Source organism: Pristis pectinata, chromosome 8 (genome assembly GCF_009764475.1).
Source record: "Pristis pectinata isolate sPriPec2 chromosome 8, sPriPec2.1.pri, whole genome shotgun sequence".
Taxonomy (NCBI): domain Eukaryota; kingdom Metazoa; phylum Chordata; class Chondrichthyes; order Rhinopristiformes; family Pristidae; genus Pristis; species Pristis pectinata.
In genome coordinates, this window is record NC_067412.1 from 45371017 (window position 1) to 45392871 (window position 21855).

General features: G+C 42.8%; 1 protein-coding gene across 1 annotated transcript in view; it reads right to left on the bottom strand.

Moving 5' to 3' along the window:
* LOC127573613 (integral membrane protein 2A-like) overlaps nucleotides 1-21645 on the bottom strand; it is a 37936-nt gene extending 16291 nt beyond the window's left edge. Inside the window, exons 1-2 of the mRNA XM_052021990.1 lie at nucleotides 21483-21645; nucleotides 10680-10814 (exon numbers count right to left, since the gene is read on the bottom strand). Coding sequence (XP_051877950.1) covers nucleotides 10680-10814; nucleotides 21483-21554 — 207 coding nt within the window. The 5' untranslated portion in view covers nucleotides 21555-21645. The remainder of the gene's footprint in view (nucleotides 1-10679; nucleotides 10815-21482) is intronic.
* Between the last annotated feature and the right edge of the window lie 210 nt (nucleotides 21646-21855).

The following is a 21855-nucleotide window of genomic DNA, read 5'->3' on the forward strand; positions in this document are numbered from 1 at the left end:
TTTTTAAAAAATTTTACTGAAAAAATCTCCAGTGGGATAATATGGGATACTGTTAAAGCATATATCAGTGGTCAAATTATTTTTTTCCCCACTGGATTGAAAAAACGAATAACGAAATACGTCCACTGGCTGACAAGATTAAAGAAATCGATAAAAAATATTCTGATACTCTGAATCTGGAGCTTTTTAAAAAGAGAACAGAACTCCAATTACAACATAGTTTATTATTACCATCTTCAATTGAAAATCTACTACTTAAGAACAAAAGTCAATTTTACATACATGGTGACAAATCCCGTAAATAAAATTGACAATTGCAAGCTACTTTATCTAAACGTCAGATTAATAAAATTCGTAAACCAGATGGTACCTACACGATAAATCATGTTCTAATCAACAAATCCTTTCAAGAATTTTATTCTTCTTTATACCAATCAGAATCCCCTGAGGATCCTACATTAATGTATGAATTTAAGAGATCTGAAGATTCCTCAATTATCTTTAAATGAATGTTCTACATTAGATGCTCCCATTTCGGAGGAAGAAATAAAGTAATATTTTCAATGAACTTGGGTAAAGCACCCAGCCCTGATGGATATACAGCTGAACTTCTTTAAATCCTTTTCTGATATTCTTGTTCCCTGGTTAGCCAAAATTTTTTTTTTTAAAGATGCCATATCAGTGGGTAAACTACCACAATCTTTCTATGAAGCAACTATTTCTTTAATTCTTAAAAAGGATAAAGATCCCACTGATTGTGCATCTTATAGACCTATTTCTTTATTAAATATAGATTCAAATATATTTTCCAAAATATTGGCCTTTAGATTGGAAAAGGTTCTTCCACAAATTATCTCTGAAGACCAGACAGGATTTATTCAGAATCTTTATTTACATTTTAACATTAGGAGATTAATGAACATTATATATACCCCTTCATCCCAAATTCCAGAATGTGTTGTTTCACTAGATGGTGAAAAGGCGTTTGACAGAGTCAAACGGGAATATCTATTCACTACACTTCAAAAATTTAATTTTAGCCCTAAATTTATATCTGCAATTAAAATGATTTAATATACACCTATGGCTTCAATACTTAGTAATAATCAAAGATCTTTGTTTAGGCTTTTGAGGTACTAGATAAGGTTGCCCATTAAGCCCTTTATTATTTGATATTGCTTTAGAACCCTTGGCTATTGCGCTCCGGGACTCTTCAAATGTATGTGGCATTACTTGCGGACAGAAGACTCATAAGATATCTCTCTACGCAGATGATCTGTTACTTTATATTTCTAATCCAGACGAATCTATCCCCGCAGTACTATCACTTCTAGATCAGTTTAGTGTTTTTTCTCGCTATAGATTAAATCTTAATAAGAGCGAACTTTTTCCATTGAATATGCAAACCCCAATTTATAGGCAATTACCTTTTAGATTGGTAACTATTTTATGTATATGTGTTAAAATTACCAAGAAACATAAGGACTTAAAGCTGATCTATTGCCTTTAATTGACCAGGTTTAGATTTTTTAATAAGTTTTTTTAGTCATCGAGTGGGAGCTGGACTGCGCAGGCGCGACGTGGGCAGCTTAAAAAGGAGAGAAAAAAACTTCAGAGGACTCAGGCTTCGGTTTGGAGGACTTCGGAGCAGCTAAGTGCTTTCTCTGTTTATCACTTTTATTAGGGTTTTTGGGTGTAAGGGTTAGTTTTTGTTAGGGTTTTTAGTGTAAGGTTTAGATTTTTTAATAAGTTTTTTTAAGTAGTCGAGTGGGGGCTGGACTGCGCAGGTGCAGCGCGGGCAGCTTAAAAAGCAAACAGCCTATAGAGTGGGCAGTGGAGTGAGTGGCAGCAGAGTGTTCTGGGCTTTGGCTCAAGGGGCTTCAGCGTGAAGGGGCAAGGAGGGTAAGTAGCTGTTAAGTAGGTAAAGGCAAGGTTTACCTTTTGGTCATTATAGATTTGTAGGTGGGACTAACTAGGGAAAAAAAGGTAGTCAGATGGAGGACATGGTGGTGTGCTGCAGCTGTTTGATGTGGGAACTCGTGGACCTTGCTGCGGTCCAAGACGGCCACATCTGCAGTAAGTGCTTGAGGCTGGATGAACTTCGGCTCAGAGTTGACGAGCTGGAGTCGCAGCTACAAACACTGCGCAGCATAAGGGAGGGAGAGAGTTATGTAGACACGGTGCATCAGGTGACAGTCACCCCCCCTTAGGGTAGGTACATCTGACGTTCAGGAGGCAGATAGAATGGTGACTGTCAGGGGAGGAAAGAGGAAGAAGTCAGGCAGGCAGACAGGACAGCCCCAGAGGCTGTTCTCGTCAGTAACAAGTTTTCTGCCTTGGAAGCTGTTGAGGGGGATGACCTGCAGGGGCCTAGCTGCAGCTACCAGGTCTCTGGCACTGGGACTGGTACTGCTGCTCAGAAGGGAAGGGTGGGAAAGAGACATGCGGTAGTGATAGGGGACTCGATAGTCAGGGAAACAGACAGGAGGTTCTGTGGCAGTGAGCATGAATCCCGGATGGTATGTTGCCTCCCAGGTGCCAGGGTCTGGGATGTCACTGATTGGGTCCACAGAATTCTTGAGTGGGAGGGACAGCAGCCAGAAGTTGTGGTCCATACTGGCACCAATGACATAAGTAGGAAGGGGGATGAGGTCCTGAAGAGTGAGTTCAGGGAGCTAGGCAGAAAATTGAGGAACAGGACCTCAAGGGTAGCAATCTTGGGATTGCTGCCAGTGCCACATGATAGTGAAGGCAGGAATAGGAGGAGGTGGCAGATAAATGCGTGGCTGAGAAGCTAGTGCAGGAGGGAGGGTTTTAGATTTCTGGATCATTGGGATCTCTTCTCGGGAAGGTGGGACCTGTACAGAGAGGACGGGTTACACTCGAACCAGAAGGGGGCCAATATCCTCGCGGCGAGATTTGCTAGGGTGGTTCGGGAGGGTTTAAACTAGTTTGTGAGGGGGAAGGGAACCAGAGGAGTAGGTCAGAGGAAGAAGGGAATGGGGAAAAGTTAGATCAAACAGGTAGAGAGGCTTTGAGGAAGGAGAAGCAGAATACAGGCTGTAAAAGTAGTAAGGTAGATGGACTGAAGTATGTTTACTTAAATGCAAGTGTCAGGAATAAGGGGGGATAAACTGAGGGCTTGGATAAGTATGGGGGACTATGATATCGTGGCAATTACTGAGACGTGGCTGACGTCAGGAGAGGAGTGGATATTGAATATTCCTGGTTTTCGGTGTTTTAAGAGGGATAGGGAAGGGGGGAAAGAGGTGGAGGGGTGGTGATACTGGTCAGGGACACTTATGGCTGTGGAAAAGATGGATGTTGTAGAAGGATCATCTCTAGAGTCTGTATGGGTGGAATTAAGGAACAAGAAAGGAGCAGTTACTCTACTAGGAGTATTCTATAGGCCCCCCGGTAGCAGTAGAGATATAGAGGAGCAGATTGGCAGGCAGTGTTTGGAGAGAAGCAGAAATAACAGGGTTGTTATAATGGGAGACTTCAACTTCCCAAATATAGACTGGAACCTGCTTAGTGCCAAAGGTTTGGATGGGACGGAATTTGTTAAGCGTGTTCAGGAGGGATTCCTGACACAGTATGTTGACAGGCCGACTAGAGGGAATGCCATGTTAGATTTAGTTTTAGGAAATGAACCAGGACAGGTGAAGGATCTATTGGTGGGTGAGCATTTGGGGGACAGTGACCATTGCTCCATAACCTTTAAAATTGTCATGGACAGGGACAGGTGCAGAGAGAACGAGGTTTTTCAATTGGGGAAGGGCTAACTACGAGGCTATAAGGAGAGAACTTGGGAGTGTAAATTGGAATGTCCTTTTTGAAGGAAAATGTACCATGGGGATGTGGTCGATATTCGGGGATCTTATGCAGGATGTTAGTGATAACTTTGTCCCGGTGAGGCAGAGAAGGAATGGCAGGGTGAAGGAACCGTGGGTGACGAGAGAGGTGGAACGACTTGTTAGGGAGAAGGTAGCATACATGAGGTATAAGCAGCAAGGTTCAGACAGGGCCCGTGAGGAATATAGAGTAGCGAGGAAGGAACTTAGGAAAGGGCTGAGGAGAGCTAGCAGGGGACATGAAAAGGCTTTGGCTAGTAGGGTTAAGGAAAATCCCAAGGCCATTTTCAAGTACGTGAAGGGTAGGAGGATGACTAGGGTGAAGGTAGGTCCGATTAAGGACAAAGGTGGGAGAATTTGCCTGGAGGGGGCGGAAGTGGGAGAAGTCCTGAATGCTTCTCTTCGGTATTCACTAGGGAGAGGGGTCTTGATGATGCGGAAGGGAGTGCTGGTAGGAGTAATGTTCTTGAGGTTGTTGATATCAAGAGAGAGGATGTGTTGAAGTTGTTAAATAATATTAAGACAGATAAATCTCTGGGGCCTGACGGGATTTTCCCCAGGCTGCTTTGAGAGGCTAGGGAGGAGATTGTTGAATCGCTGGTAAGGATCTTTGAGTCCTCGTTGTCTATGGGGGTGGTGCCGGAGGGTTGCGAATGTGGTTCCCTTGTTCAAAAAAGGTAATAGGGATAGGCCAGGGAATTATAGACCGGTGAGTCTCACATCTGTGGTGGGTAAGCTGTTAGAAAGGATTCTAAGGGATAGGATTTATGAACACCTTGAGAATCATGGACTGATTAGGGACAGCCAGCATGACTTTGTGAAGGGAAGATCTTGCCTCAAGCCTGATAGAGTTCTTTGAGGAGGTGACCAGGAAGATTGATGAGGGCAGTGTGGTGGATGTGGTTTACATGGATTTTAGTAAGGCATTTGATAAGGTTCCTCATGGTAGGCTTCTTCAGAAGGTCAGAGGCCAAGGGATCCAAGGAAATTTGGCTGTGTGGATTAGGAATTGGCTTGCATGTAGAAAGCAGAGGGTTGTGGTGGAAGGCGTGCCCTTGGATTGGAAGGCATTGACTAGTGGTGTCCCGCAGGGATCAGTTCTGGGACCTCTACTTTTTGTGATATTTATAGATGACTTAGATGAGGGGGTGGAGGGCTGGGTTAGTAAGTTTGCGGATGACACTAAGATAGGCGGTGTTGTGGATAGTGTGGAGGGCTGTCGGAGCTTACAGAGGGATATTGATAGGATGCAGAGCTGGGCTGACAAGTGGCAGATAGAGTTCAATCCGGAGAAGTGTGAGGTGGTACACTTTGGAAGGACAAACTCCAGGGCAGAGTACAGGGTAAATGGCAAGGTACTTAGCAGTGTGGAGGAGCAGAGGGATCTGGGGGTTCATATTCACAGTTCATTGAAAGTTGCCTCACAGGTGGAAAGAGCAGTTAAGAAGGCCAATGGGATGTTGGCTTTCATAAGTCGCGGGATTGAGTTTAAGAGCCGCGAGGTGATGATGCAGCTTTACAAAACTCTAGTTAGGCCACACTTAGAGTACTGTGTTCAGTTCTGGTCGCCTCATTATAGGAAGGATGTGGAGGCGTTGGAGAGGGTGCAGAGGAGATTTACCAGGATGCTACCTGGATTGGAGAGTATTGAATATGAGGAGGCTTACGGTGCTAGGGCTTTATTCACTGGAAAGGAGGAGGATGAGAGGAGACATGATAGAGGTATATAAAATATTGAGAGGAATAGATAGAGTAGACAGTCAGCGCCTCCTTCCCAGGGCACCAATGCTCAAGACGAGAGGTCATGGCTTTAAGGTTATGGGTGGGAGGTTCAGGGGAGATGTCAGAGGGAGGTTTTTCACCCAAAGAGTGGTTGGTGCATGGAATGCACTGCCTGGGGTGGTGGTGGAGGCAGATACATTGAACAGGTTCAAGAGCTTGTTGGATAGGCATATGGAGGAATGTGAGATAGAGGGATATGCGGGAGAAAGGGGTTAGGTAGTGTGAGGGTGGTCTGATGGATGGCACAACATGGTGGGCTGAAGGGCCTGTTTTGTGCTGTATGGTTCTATGGTTTATGTTAAATAATTATTTACTAAGTGGTCTCCATTGTCTTTATCACTGATAGGCCAAATTAATGCGATTAAGATGAATATTTTACCAAAATTTTTGTATTTATTTCAAGCAATTCCAACTTTTGTCCCGAAATCTTTTTTTGACACTATTGATTTTAAAATTTGTTCATATACTTGGCAGAATAAAAACCCAAGGTTATGTAAGAAATATTTACAAAAACTAAAAAAAGGATGGTGGTATAGCCTTGCCTAACTTTAGATTATATTACTGGGCAATTAATATCAGATATTTAATTTTTTGGATACAAGAATTAGATGTAATTCAATGCCCCAAATAGGTACACCTTGAGCACCAATCAGTACTTGAATTTTCATTAGTTTCTATTTTAGGAGCTTCACTCCCTTTTGCACTTACCAAATTAAGTAAACATATGATTAACCCAATTGTTAAGCATACAATGCGAATATGGTTTCAATTTCATAAATTTTTTGGATTGAATAAATTTAACTTGTCAAGTCCCATTCAATCTAATTTTTTCTTTCATCCATCCAGAGTTGACTCAGCTTTTTCCCGTATGGAAAAGGAAGGGAATAGTATGTTTTCGCGATCTATTCATTGATAACTGTTTTCCACCCTTTGAACAATTGTCTAACAAATACAATTTGCCTAGATCACACTTTTTTTTATATTTGCAGATTAGAAATTTTTTTTTAAAAAGCTACTATACCCTCTTTTCCGACGCCTTACAAAACAAACTACGGAAAATTTTAGGTCTTAATCCTTATCAAAAGGGCTTGATAGCAATAAGCGAACTCCAGACATCTTTACCTACAGAGACTTGGAAGAAAATTCTTCATTTAGTTAATACATCTTCAATGTGCGCCAGACACTCGTTAATACAGTTTAAGGTAGTTCACAGGTCCCATATGTCCAAAGATAAGCTAGCTCGTTTTTATAACCATATAAATCAAATGTGGCTTCTTTGACATGTTTTGGTCCTGTCCTCTTTTGGAAAAATATTGGAAAGACATTTTTAACATTATTTCAAATGTACTGAAGACTGATTTACAACCTCACCCTATCACTGCAATTTTTGGATTACCAAGGATAGAGCCTTTGTTACATTAATGGCCAAACGATCCATTTTGCTTAAATGGAAGGATCCAATACCCCCTACTACTTTTCAATGGTTCTCTCAAACTATATCATGTTTAAACTTGGAAAAAATTAGGAGTGGTACTGTTGATCCTTCGCTTAAATTTGAAGATATTTGGAGTCCATTTATTCAATATTTTCACATGATGTAGATCCCCTTTCAGTAATTTTCCAACTTAGAGGAACGGAGTTGACAACATAATATTGCTGTTTCTACTGAGAAATTTTAGTCCAGTCTTTTTCTTTTTTTGAAATTTTTCTGTTTAGTTTATATTGTTTATAATTTCTTATTGATTTGGGTTTTTTCTCTTTTTTTAAATTGATATAATAAATCTTTTTCTTTCCTTTCTTTTATATTATATTCATTTACTAAGAGATTGTTGGATCTACAGATTTTTTTTGCATCTTATTGTTCTTTATGTTTATCTATGCCATGATTGTTATCCAGATCTCTTTATTACATGTACAAACATTGATGCTATATATTAATCTGTATTAATTTGAAAACTAAAAAAGATTGAAAAAGGGCCTTACCGAAGTCCATATAGACTATGTTTATCGCCCCGCCATCACTGACCTTTTTGGTTACTTCAAAAAATTCAATCAAGTTTGTAAGACATGAAATCCCATGCACAAAGTCATGCTGACTATTCCTAATCAACTCATCTTTACAGATCTTGTCCCTCAGAATCCTCTCCAGTAACTTAGCTCCCACAGATGTTAGACATACTGGTCTATAGTTCCCAGTATTTTCTTTGCAACCCTTCTTAAATGCACAACATTCGCTACCCTCCAGTCTACTGGCATCTCACCCATGGCTAACAATGATGCAAATATTTCAGTGAGGGCTCCCGTAATTTCTTCTCTGACCTCCCACAGAGTTTATGGATATACTTGGTCAGGCCTTGGAAATTTATCTACATTCATAAAATTAGACACCAAGCACCTCCTCTGCTGTAACATGGACTATCCCCAAGACATTCTCATTTACTTTCCCTAGTTCCAAAGTATTCATGACTTTCAGAGGAGAAATATTCATCAAGAACCTCACCCATCTCCTGCAGCTCCAAATATAGATGTCCACTTTGGTTTTTGGAGGGGCCCTATTCTCTCTCTAGTTATTCCTCTTCCTTTAATATACTTACAAGACCTTTTTGCATTCCCCTCAATCTCCTTTGCCAAGCTATCTCACGCCCCCTTTCTGCCCTCCTGATTTCCTTGAAGAAGCCTTTGCTCATGTATCACCCTATGGCTTGCTGAACTGAACTTTAATAACCATTCCTGGACTTGGAATTTGGGACTTTGCCACACACACACACAATGAGTTTATAGTTTTGGGGTTAATGTTCAAGGTTTAACATTTTTACTTCTAACATTTTTATTTTTCTTATTACCATAAGTAGTTATTAATAGTAGTTTTTAACACTTATCACATGACTTGGAGTGTTTCTTTTGATGCTGGTTCGTAACACGTCCCTCAGCCTGGAGCGAAGCAGGGTGGTCCCTCGAAGACAAAAGAGGAAGAACCAAGCACATGTGGCACTCTTTATAGTGCTGGAGGGCTGGGGGGTCCAGACCAGGTAATTTACAAAGGCCAGCAAGGACTAATCAATTACAAAGGCCAACAGTCAGGTGTGCACTGATGGGTGGGGTGGAGCCAAACCTCGATTGGCAGTGGTGTCTTTTCACCAGGTAATGACAGCCACAACCCTCCACAATACAACCTTTAGATGCCTCCCACTTGCCAGACATCCCTTTGCCTACAAACAACCTATTCTAATCAATCTCTAAGCTCCCGTCTCATACTGTCAAATTGTTAAAAGAAATTAATGAAAATGCTAGCAATTTTCTGTTTGCTAAGTACATTAGTATACAGTGGCATGCAAAAGTTTGGGCATGCCGGTCAAAATTTCTGTTACTGTGAATAGTCAAGTGAGTAGAAGATGAACTGATCTCCAAAAGTCAAAGTTGAAAAGAATGTTTCATCTTTAACATTTTAAGCAAGATTAGTGTTTTGTACAATTTTAAAGTGAAAAAAGGAAAGGAGCATCATGCAAAAGTTTGGGCACACCAAGAGATTGAGCTCTCATAATTTTTACCAAGGTCTCAGACCTTCATTAGCTTGTTAGGGCTATGGATTGTTCAGAGTCGTCATTAGGAAAGGCCAGGTGATGCAAATTTCAAAGCTTTATAAATACCCTGACTCCTCAAACCTTGTCCCAACAATCAGCAGCCATGGGCTTCTCTAAGGAGCTGCCTAGCACTCTGAAAATTAAAATAAATGCCCACAAAGCAGAAGGCTGTAAGAAGATAGCAAAGCGTTTTCAGGTAGCCATTTCTTCAGTTCGTAATGTAATTAAGAAATGGCAGTTAACAGGAACGTTGGCAGTCAAGTTGAGGTCTGGAAGACCAAGAAAACTTTCCAAGAGAACTGCTCGTAGGACTGCTAGAAAGGCAAATCAAAACTCCTGTTTGACTGCAAAAGACCTTCAGGAAGAGTTAGCAGACTCTGGAGTGGTGATGCACTGTTCTACTGTGCAGTGACACCTGCACAAACATGACCTTCATGGAAGAGTCATCAGAAGAAAACCTTTCCTGTGTCCTCACCACAAAATTCAGCGTCAGAAGTTTGCAAAGGAACATCTAAACAAGCCTGATGCATTTTGGAAACAAGTCCTGTGGACTGATGAAGTTAAAATAGAACTTTATAGCCGCAATGAGCAAAGGTATGTTTGGAGAAAAAAGGGTGCAGAATTTCATGAAAAGAACACTTCTCCAACTGTTAAGCATGGGGATGGATCGATCATGCTTTGGGCTTGTGTTGCAGCGAGTGACAAGTGGAAACATTTCACTGGTAGAGGGAAGAATGAATTCAATTAAACACCAGCAAATTCTGGAAGCAAACATCACAGTATCTATAAAAAAAAGCTGAAAATGAAAAGAGGATGGCTTCTACAACAGGATAGATCCTAAACACACCTCAAAATCCACAATAGACTACCTCAAGATGCACAAGCTGAAGGTTTTGCCATGGACCTCAGTCCCCTGACCTAAACATCATCAAAAATCTGTGGATAGACCTCAAAAGAGCAGTGTATGCAAGACTGCCCAAGAATCTCACAGAACTAGAAGCCTTTTGCAAGGAAGAATGGGCGAAAATCTCCAAACAAGAATTGAAAGACTCTTAGTTGGCTACAGAAAGCATTTACAAGCTGTGATATTTGCCAAAGGGGGTGTTACTTAAGTACTGACCATGCAGGGTGCCCAAACTTTTGCTTCAGGCCCTTTTCCTTTGTTTTTTGAAACTGTAAAAATGGAAATAAAAAGTAATCTTGCTTAAAATATTAAAGAAATGTGTCTTCTTTAACTTTATGCCTTTTGGAAATCAGGTCATCTTTTACTTGCTTAGCTATTCACAGTAACAAATTTTGACTGGGGTGCCTAAACTTTTGCATGCCACTGTAAGTGTTCAGTGCAGTCATTGTGGGCTGAATGGCCTGTTCCTGTGGTACACTGTTCTATGAACTTGCTTGTTAAAGAAGCATAATGCATTTACTATATATGCTGCAAAATGCAAATGCTTTGGCAAGTTACCTTTGGAACAATGAATCGATACAGACAAGCTCCTCCAATTATTAAGCCAGATAATATGAAAGCCAGTCCAAGAAGTGTAAACAGACATCTTCCTGTGGCATTATCACCCCCACTTGCTGCAGCAGACTCTGGATCCTGTACAAGATACAAATTAAAGAAAAGAGTTAATACCACACTAAAATCTTAAAGCATCCTTCAACAATATTTTCTCAATAGAATTTAGCTATTATATTTTCTCTTCATATTTATATAAAAATAAGTGTTCATTTGATTATTCTAATTTTTCTTCATGAAACATTTCCTTTTATAATCTACAGTCTAAGTATTTGTACTTGGCAGTCTTAAATAAATACAGCCTTAATGGTGATCTTTTCAGATTCCTATCAGGTAGCCCAGCTGGTTCGAGCTTTAGTTCTACAGTAATTCAGAGCAATTTGAACTTTAACACTGCATAAACCATTTCAACGAAATGCACATCAGCTGCACTGAAACTTAATATTTGCATCAACAATGATCAGCTTCAATAGCTTAATTCCATATAACTGCCACACAAAAAAACTATGTTGCACAATGGACAAATTTTCCTTATTTATACAATTCAAATCAATTTGAGAAAGTAAAATAGAAATGGATAATTCCTGAGCAGAAAGTGAATGTCATATACATGTGTATAAAGCTATTTCGACAGCACTTAATTACTGGATGCAATGAATAATTAAATGATATAAAAATAATCCAAAAATCAAATCCTTATATCTTTTGGTGGTGCAGTAATCAGTTGTTTCTTACTTGTATAGCCTAAAGTCAGCAAGGTTTTAGTGCTTTGTTGTTCTGCAATTGCATTGATATGGAAGTTATAAGGTCAGAGCACTACAGCACAGAAACAGGCCTTTCGGCCCATCTAGTCCATGCTGGCCTGGTTTTCTGCCTAGTCCTATCTACCTGTATCCAGCCCTCCATACCTCTCGCACTCATGCGCCTATCCCAATTTCTCTTAAAATGTTACAACTGAACCTGCATCTACCACTTCCGCTGACAGCTCATTCCACACTCGCACCACCCTGAGTGAAGTAGTTCCCCCTCAGATTCCCCTTAAATATTTCACCTTTCACTGTAAACCTAGGACCTCTAGTTCTAGTCTCACCCAACCTGAGGGGAAAAAGCCTGCATGCATGCATTCACCCTATCTATACCCCTCAATTCTGTAAGCCTCTGTAAGATCTCCCCTCATTCTCCTGCGCTCCAGGGAATACAGTCCTAAACTATTCAACCTATCCCTGTAACTCAGCTCTTCAAGTCCCAGCAATGTCTGTGCAAATTGTCTCTGCACTCTTTCAAGCTTATTGATATCTTTCCTGTAGATAGGTGACCAGAACTACACACAATACTTTAAGTTTGGCCTCACCAACATCTTATACAACTACAACATAACATCCCAACTCCTGTACTCAATGCCCTGATTTATGAAAGACAATGTGCCAAAAGCTCTCTTTACAACCTTATCCACCTGTGGTGCCACTTTCAAGGAATTATGGATCTGTATTCCCAGGTCCCTTTGTTCTACTGTACACCTCAGTGCCCTACCATTCACCATGTAAGTCTTACCCTGGTTTGTCCTCCCAAAGTGCATCACCTCACTTGTCTGCATTAAATTCCATCTGCCATTTTTCAGCTCTGTTTCCTAGCTGGTCCAGATCATTTTGCAAGCTTCAATATCCTTCCTCACTGCCCACTATGGCCCCCAATCTTGGTGTCATCCACAAATTTCCTGATCCACTTTACCACATCATCTAAATCATGATAAATCACGATGATAAACCACAACGGGCCCAGCAGGCCTTGCCAGGCCCTGGATATTTATCCACCTTCATTTGCCTCAAAAAAAAGCCAGCACCTCCTCTTCTGCATTCTAGCCACCTTATTATAGGAACGATGTACAGGCTTTGGAGACGGTGCATAAGGGGTTTACCAAGATACTGCCTGGATTAGAGGGCGTGTGCTATAAGGAGAGGTTGGACAAACTTGGGTTGTTTTCTCTGGAGTGCAAAGGCTGAGGGGAGACCTGATAGAAGTTTATCAGATTATGGGAGGCAAAGATAGAGGAGACAGCTGGTATCTTTTTACTATTAGACATTTTGACCCTAGTGGAGGGCATGCATTTAAGGTGGTAAGTTCAAAGGAGATGTATTTGTAAACTTGTTTTTATAAATGAGAGGGGTTGATGCCTCAAATATACTGCCAGGGGAGGCCAATATGATAGAGGTGTTTAAGAGGGTCTTAGATGGGCACATGAATGTGCAGAGAATGAAGGGATATGGTCATTGTATAGGCAGAAGGGATTAGTTTAGTTAGGCATTTAATTACAGTTTAATTAGTTTGATATGATATCATGGGCCAAAGGGCCTGTTCCTGTGCTGTACTGTTCTACATTTTATAGAATGTGTGATGGGGAAAGACCTAAATTGGTAGATTCGTTCTAAACTGTCCACAATCAGCAATATTTTAGCAAATCAAGATTTGAAATTAATACAAAAAGTTACGAGTATCTCAGCTTTCACTTTATCAAAAGAGGAAGCAAAGGAAGATGATGACTTAACACCGAACTGAACTAGGAATAACAGCATGCATAGCTTCCAATCACTGCAAGAACAATGCACGCTTTTAAACTCGATAACTCAAGGCTTCAAAATAGTACAATGCATGCTGGGTTGAAGTGTGTTTGTTTAAATGCAAGGAGTATTACAGATAAGGCAGATGAACTTAAAGCCTGAATTAGTACATGGAACTATGAGGTTGCAACAATTACAGAGACGTGCTTGAGAGAAGAGCAGGAGTGGCAGCTCAACATTCCTAGGTTTTGGTATTTCAGATGTGATAGAGCTGGATAATAAAAGTGAGAGTTGCTGATCAAGAAGAAAGGCACAACAGCACTTCAAAAAAAAATCCTGGAGGACTCATCCCATGAGATAATATGGGTACAACTCAGGAATAAGAAAGGTGCAATCATCATAATGGGTCTATACTATAGGCCTCCAAATAGCCAACAGGAGATGGAGGAACAGATATGAAGCAGATTATGGAAAGATGCAAAAACGACAGATAGCTGTCGTGAGTGACTTTAACTTCCCCAAAATTGACTGGAACTCCCTTCATGCCAGAGGCTTAGCTGGGATTAAATTTGCTGAGTCCTCCCATCTTTAAAAATCTGAATGTTCTTAAAATTATATTTCACTTCTGGTCTATGGGTAGTCTTGTTATTTTTTTTAAACTGATGGTGCATCACGCTCTACCTGGGACTGGATAAAATCCTGAATTCTGGCCATCTGTTATTTGTACATGACCAAGTTCAACTTAATTCCACTATTGTGTGTAGTTCTGGTCACCATAGTGTAGGAAGGATGCGGTTAAACATGATGAAGGATGTGAGAGTGAGTGTAGAAAAGATTCACAAGGATGTTGCCAGGACTGGAGGGCTTGTTATGAGAGATTGGACAGACTGGGACTGTTTTCCCTACAGCAAAGGAGGTGGAGGGGTGACCTTTAAGGGGTTTATAAAATTATAAGGGGCATAAATAAGGTGAATGGTCACAGGTTTTTTCCCCCCAGGATAGGGGGTCCAAAACTAGAGGGCACAGGTTTAAGGTGAGTGGGAAAGATTTAAAGAGGACCTGAGGGGCAACTTTTCCACCCACACAGAGGGTGGTACATACATGAACTGAGCTGGCAGAGTAAACTGTTGAGGTAGGTACAATTACAACGTTTAAGACAGTTGGACAGGTTCATGGATAGGAAAGTTTTAGAGGGATGCGAGCCAAATGGGACCAGCTCAGGAAGCAACTTTGGGCAGCATGAGCTGAAAGGGCTGTTTCCTCTGACTCTAAAAGAGGACAATACTACGATTTAGTAAGTTCTAAACAAGTATTTAAATTAATATATTTTGTGCGAATTACTTTAACATGATCAGTCAGCTTCTTCAATATCCTTCCTCACTGTCCACTATGCCCCCAGTCTTGGTGTCATCCACAAATTTGCAGAGCCAGTTTACCACATCTAAATCATTATGATAAATCACGATGATAAATAACAACGGGCCCAGCAGGCCTTGCCAGACCCTGGATATTTATTCACCTTCATTTATTATAAAACCCTGAGCATCATCAGCCCCAGTAGTTTATCTTGTAGTCTTGCCCAAGATATATATCAGGATGTACCATGGCTTGGTACGGCAACAGCTCTGCCCAGGAGGGCAAGAAACTGCAGAGAGTTGTGGACACAGACCAGTGCATCACGGACACCAACCTCCCCTCCTTAAACTCCATCTTTACCTCTCGTCGTCTCGGTGAAGCAGCCAGCATAATCAAAGACCCCACCCACCCAGGACATTCTCTCTTCTCTCCTCTTCCACTGGGTAGAAGATACAGGAGCCTGAGGGCACGTACCACCAGATTTAAGGACAGCTTCTACCCCAGTGTGATAAGACTATTGAACTGTTTCCTTATACAATGAGATGGACTATGACTTCATGATCTACCTTGTGGTGACCTCACACCTTATTGCACTGCACTCTCTGTAGCTGTGTCACTTTACTCTGTACTGTTATTGGTTTTACCTGTACTACATCAATGCACTCTGTACTAACTCAATGTAACTGCACTGTGTAATGAACTGACCTGTATGATTGGTATGCAAGACAAGTTTTTCCACTGTACCTCAGTGATAATAATAAACTAATACCAATACTCACTGCTTCTGACATTCCTTTGTCTAAATCCACCTGTGACTTTGCCTTCTCCTGGAATCCAGTGTATCCATCATTTACACACTATTCGGTGGCAATGTTACCCAAACAAACAGCAAAATTCTAGGCACTCTTCAAACAAATACCATTTGCTGTACCATGCAACTGCTTTGATGACAAAAAAAGGTTGTATTTTTGTTTAAAAAAAATTGATAACTGAACCAAGTTGTCACCTTGGCTGCTGCCACGCAAGGACATCAGATTTCCTAACCAAGCTTATATGAGGAACCCTGGCACAATGCTTTATAAAAAATAATTTCCTTTCTCACAGATTCCTAGTAGCTTTACTAGCTCTTTCCTGGCCTCAGCTACCCCACTGAATGCTTTTTGCCTTCTAATTTGCTCCACCACTCCTTCTTCCTAAAATTCTACCGCAATAGTCTTAACTTTTCCCAAAGTAATCTTCTGTCTTCTTTCTGGCTCATTGCGTGTCTTTTTGGTCACATCTCTAAAGAGTCAGGCATCAGAATCTCATGGAATTACTTTCAAGTACAAAAATTAGTTCCAATTTCATTTTGGTATAGCTTTATCACAAATTTAAAAATTCAGAAATGCCAAAGCAGTGTCAAAATTTATTTTCATGGTGGGTCACATCATTGTAATATGTTAGGTAGAGGTAAACAGTTCCTAAAATAATACTCCACAATGAGTCCCAAAAGCTAGTTGAAATATGTAATACACCTTTGTTCATATTCTCAACTCAATTTTAACTTAGTCATACAAAACAAAACACACAGAGCAATAGATTTCTGCTTAAAAATCTATTTTATGTTGACAAAATTTGAATTTTGAGCTGGCAGGCAATTGCAGGAGGCCATTGCACAATTTGAAATCCATTCCAAAGTTGTGGAGCATTTATAATTCCAGTGAGTGTTCAAGAGATCATTTTTAATGAGGGCAAATAGCAATAGTCAAGAACGCCTGATGAAAAATCTAACAGTGTTACATCACTTCATGCAGAAAGTTAAATCATTGTGTATTAATTTGCAGAAAACAGAACAAATCACTGAAATCTTAAGTCATCTGACCATCATCCTTAGGCAGCCTAGAGCCTTGCTCCATGAGTGGAACACTGGGCAACACAGGCAATGTGGTTAGAATTTCAGGTATTGCCAATATGCAAGAATTTATTTTCAAAGTTCTCATTAGCAGACTGCAATTTTCCAATGCATAAATTCCTTTGCGTTGTTTTTACTCTAAATCATAAAAGCGAAATATCTAGTGTGCAGCTTTAATAACTAGAACATAGAACACTACAGCACAGAAAACAGGCCATTTGGCCCTTCTAGTCTGTGCTGAAATTTTATTCTGCTAGTCCCATTGACCTGCACCCAGTCCATATCCCTCCAGACCTCTCCTGTCCATTTATCTATCCAATTTATTCTTAAAACTTAAGAGTGAGCCCACATTTACCACATCAGATGGCAGCCCGTTCTACACTCCCACCATTCATTGAGTGAAGTTCCCCCTAAACCTTTCCCCCGAAAGCCATGTCCTCTTGTACTTCTCTCTCCTAATCTAGGTGGAAAGAGCCTGCTCGCATTTACGCTGTCAATACCCCTCAATTTTGTAAATCTCTATCAAATCTCCCCTCATTCTTCTACGCTCCAAGGAATAAAGTCCTAACCTGTTCAATCTTTCCCTGTAACTCAACTCCTGAAGACTTGGCAACATTCTAGTAAATCTTCTCTGCACTCTTTCAATCTTACTGATATCCTCCCTATAGTTAGATGACCAGAACTGCACACAATACTCCAAATTTGGCCTCACCAATGTCTTATACAACCTCACCATAATATCCCAACTCCTATACTCAACACTTTGATTTATGAATGCCAGGATGCCAACAGCCTTCTTTACAACCCTGTTTACCTGTGACATCACTTTCAGGGAATTATGTATCTGAACTCCCAAGTCCCTTTGTTCTTCTGCACTCCTCAATGCCCTACCATTTACTGTGTATGTCCTACCTTGATTTGTCCTTCCAAAATGCAACACCTCATACTTGTCTGCATTAAATTCCATCTGCCATTTTCTGGCCCATTTTTCCAGTTGGTCCAGATCCCTCTGCAAGCTTTGAAAGCCTTCCTCGCTGTCCACAACACCTCCAATCTTAGTATCATCAGCAAACTTGCTGATCCAATTAACATCATCATCTAGGTCATTGATATAGACAACAAACAACAATGGTCCCAGCACAGATCCCTGAGGCACACCACTAGTCACAGGCCTCCAGTCTGAGAAACAATCATCCACTGCCACTGTCTTTTCCCACACAGCCAATTTCGAATCCAGTTTACCATCTTTCCATGGATACCTAGTGTCTGAACCTTCTGAACTAACCTCCCATGTGGGACCTTGTCAAAGGCCTTACTAAATGTCCATGTAGACAACATCCACAGCCTTTTCTTCATCTACTTTCAGCATAAAACACACAATATTTGTCTAATTGGAAAAAGATCAAAAGCAAATTCTTAATGAAATCAGAACCCTTAGCTTCACCACTGATGATTTGTTTCCATTGCCATCTTTTCCTTCCTTCACTTCTAATGTGGCCTTGGCTTCACCCCTCTGCTCCCCAAGCCCTGTAGCTCATTCCCAATACTTCCCCATCTGTCTCCTCCTCTTATGCAAACTTCTTCTGTCCCCCTTTGTCTCTGCCATATTTTGTCCAAGTAAGCAAATCACTAATGTAAAGAAAATAGTAAATTCCTCATTTCCAGTTTCCATGTTCCTATTCCTGATTTCAAGCTTATTATCAAATTTAAAGAGAAACCACTTTTAGTTTGGCAAGATGGCTGCAAGATTATTCACACATCAAAATTAGTGAGATGCATGACTGCTTGAATCAACATTCTGAAGCCAGAATATTTCAAAAAACAAGAACTCTGATTACAACTGATGAAAATGTGCATGGAATTTTAAATCCAATACTATAGAAGATCTTCAAGTATAATCAACAATAATCTTCATGAACAAACAGACCAATCGACCAGAAGAAGCTTTCTCAATGGCTGTGGGAGGTAAATAAAGCTGGTATGATTAAACATCAAGTATATCAGGGTATTGTTTCAGGATGCAAAAGCTCAGGGTTATTACTTTATTTACTCTGTGTGCTAGTAGTAAACAGAATAATGGGAAAAACTGCCATTAGAAATTGTTGGCTACTGTTTATGAAGGAAGGTGCCACCTCAAACAAGGAACACTGTATGGAATTGCTTTCAGGAAGTACCAGCTCTGATACTGGTTGTCAATGGACTGAACCACAGGACAAGACTACATGATACAGGAGCAAATGTGCAAATCTTCCCATGACAGCTAGGAAATTTAAATTAACAGAAACTAGTAACAGTGATATGGAAATTCTAGATCATTAAAAAAGACCTTTGCTTTATTAATATCCTCAGAGGAGATCTGGTGCCCGCATGAGCAATTGTCATTTTCTGACAGCTGGCAATGCAACACCGAAACATTTCAGTACAAGGTTTTAAGTTCTCTTTCTAGAAAAATTGAATTTTCTAAAATTAAGGTAACCTGTCAATAACAGTAGTGTTCTTGTGTTGTCCTGATATTGTCTTAATGTTCCAGAAAGAACACAAGTCCATTTTAAGGGGCATCAACAAATCCCATTAGGACATTTAGAATCCCAATGCTATAACAAACATTCAATTTCAGCTAATGTAGGCTACTTATACAATAGAGAAATAAATGTAAAGTATTATTCAACCATTGACCAACTTGGGCAAAAATTAAAGGAAATGAATATCATTCCAACATCACCAACCCATTTCAAACCAAATTCAGATATTAATCATTCAAATCTCAAATTGAAAAGTAGATTGGAGAAAGGACTTTTCCCCATTATGGACAGTTACACGTTGAACATTCAAAACAAACTCTGCAATGGCATCTATTATATAACTAACTTGACTGGGGTAGTGTGAACATTTTAACACTTTTCTGATTTAAATAGCAATGCTCCAGCAGTAAATACTGTAGAATTTTGATTATGCATGCATGAACAGCTTTAGGAAATTTTTCTGCATATTATTTGCATAATCAGGCCATACTAACAGGGGGCAACTCCCAGTTAAAATGGTTTTTACCCAAAGTAAATTACAATAAGAAACAGCTTTACGCATCGCTTAAATTTAAATCTAAAGGGTTATTGCATAACAAGGCAACAGGAACTGAAGAGGCACTTCCGTTGTTTACCAAAACTCTATATCACTTCCGTGAATACAAAGCAAGCTTGGCTGCTCCAATACACAAAAAGTTGGAGGAACTCAGCAGGTCAGGGAGCATCCATGGAGGGATGTTTCGGGCCGAGACCCTTCATCAGGACTGGAACGGAAGAGGACAGAAGCCAGAATAAGGTGGGGGAGGAGCACACGCAGGCAGGTAATATGCAAATCCAGGTAAGGGGAGATGGTAGGTGGGTGGGGGGAAGAGATACAATAAGCTTAGAGGTGACAGGTAGAAGAGGCCAAGGGCTCATTGCCCTTTGACCCACCACTACCCTCTTCCTGTCTGGCCCTGAAGAAGGGTCTCGGCCCAAAATGTCAACTGTTTGGCCTGAGTTCCTCCAGCACTTTTAGTGTATTGCTCCAGATTCCAGCATCCATAGATTTTTTTAGCGTCTCCGTTTTGCTGCTCCATGCCACCTTCCCGTACTTGACCATGTTTAATTGTGTTGGGATAGTGAAGGAAGGGACATCTGTAATCCACTGTACAACCGGTACCCGAGGGATGTCTAACAGCCGCCGGTACTCCCCCTGCTATCACAGACGGCATTCGGGGCAAACCGATTATTCCACCCTGGAGCCAACCGGAACCAGCCAGGGATTCAATGTTTCAGCATTTGCACAACACGCAGCCCTAAAGCATAGAGCGCACAGCAGGCATATTCACACTGTGCCCCTCACACGGACGAGGGCTGCCAGAGGAACTCCCCCAACCCCAGGTCCACCGTCCCCCTTCCCCGCCCCCCCCCCCCAGGTCCACCATCCCCCCAACTTCCTACTCCACTCCCCCCCCCCCCGGGTCCACCGTCCCCCCGACTTCCTACTCCACCCCCCCTCCCTCGGGTCCACCGTCCCCCCCACTTCCTACCCCACCCCACTTCCTCCTCCACCCCCCCCCAACCGGGTCCACCGTCCCCCCCACCCCCACTTCCTCCTCCCCCCCCCAACTTCCACCATCCCCCCCCACCCCCTCCTCCCCACCCTCGGGTCCACCGTCCCCCCCCCCCCCCCACTTCCTCCTCCTCCCCCCCCCGTCACTCGGGTCCACCGTCCCCCCCACCCCCACTTCCTCCTCCTCCCCCCGTCACTCGGGTCCACCGTCCCGACCCCCACCCCCACTTCCTCCTCCTCCCCCCGTCACTCGGGTCCACCGTCCCCCCCCACCCCCACTTCCTCCTCCTCCCCCCCCGTCACTCGGGTCCACCGTCCCCCCCCCCCCCCCCACTTCCTCCTCTCCCTCCCCTTCGGGTCCACCGTCCCCCCCACTTCCTACCCCACCCCACTTCCTCCTCCCCCCCCCACCTGGTCCACCGTCCCCCCCCCCACTTCCTCCCCCCCCCCCAACTTCCACCATCCCCCCCCACCCCCACTTCCTCCTCCTCCCCCCCGTCACTCGGGTCCACCGTCCCCCCCACCCCCACTTCCTCCTCCTCCCCCCCGTCACTCGGGTCCACCGTCCCCCCCCCACCCCCACTTCCTCCTCCCCCTCCCCGTCACTCGGGTCCACCGTCCCCCCACTTCCTCCTCTCCCTCCCCTTCGGGTCCACCGTCCCCCCCCCCCACTTCCTCCTCTCCCTCCCCTTCGGGTCCACCGTCTCCCCCACTTCCTCCTCCCCCCTTCGGGTCCACCCCCCCCCCCCCCCCACTTCCCACCCCCCCCCCGCCAACGGAAACCGTTTGGTGGGGCGTGTCCCGGGACCTGCCGGTGATTCACCCCCCCCCCGGGTTACCGTGTCCGGTGACCCGACGCCCCTCGCTCACCGGCTCGGGGACCAGCAGCGCTCCCTTAGCACCCTTCTGGGCGACGGGCGAGTTGAACCCGATCTTCACCATGTCCGACCCTGGCCCTCTGACGCACTCCAACTAACTGCTTTCGTCCGCGCCACTGCGCAGACTCCAACCCGGTCACGTGGGCTTGCCGGTCGTCGCGCGTACCCGCCAGTGGCTGCTGCGCGCTCCCCACTGGTCACGTGGGATTGCAGCTGCTGATCGCCCCTGCAGCAGTGTCCGCTGAGCTGGTCACTGTGGGAGCCACGATCCGTTGGGAGTGTGTGGGTCACCTCGTCAAATGTTCCGCGGTCTCCGCAGGAAGACCCGCAGCATCAGTGCCGGGAAACATGTACACACGTTAGTG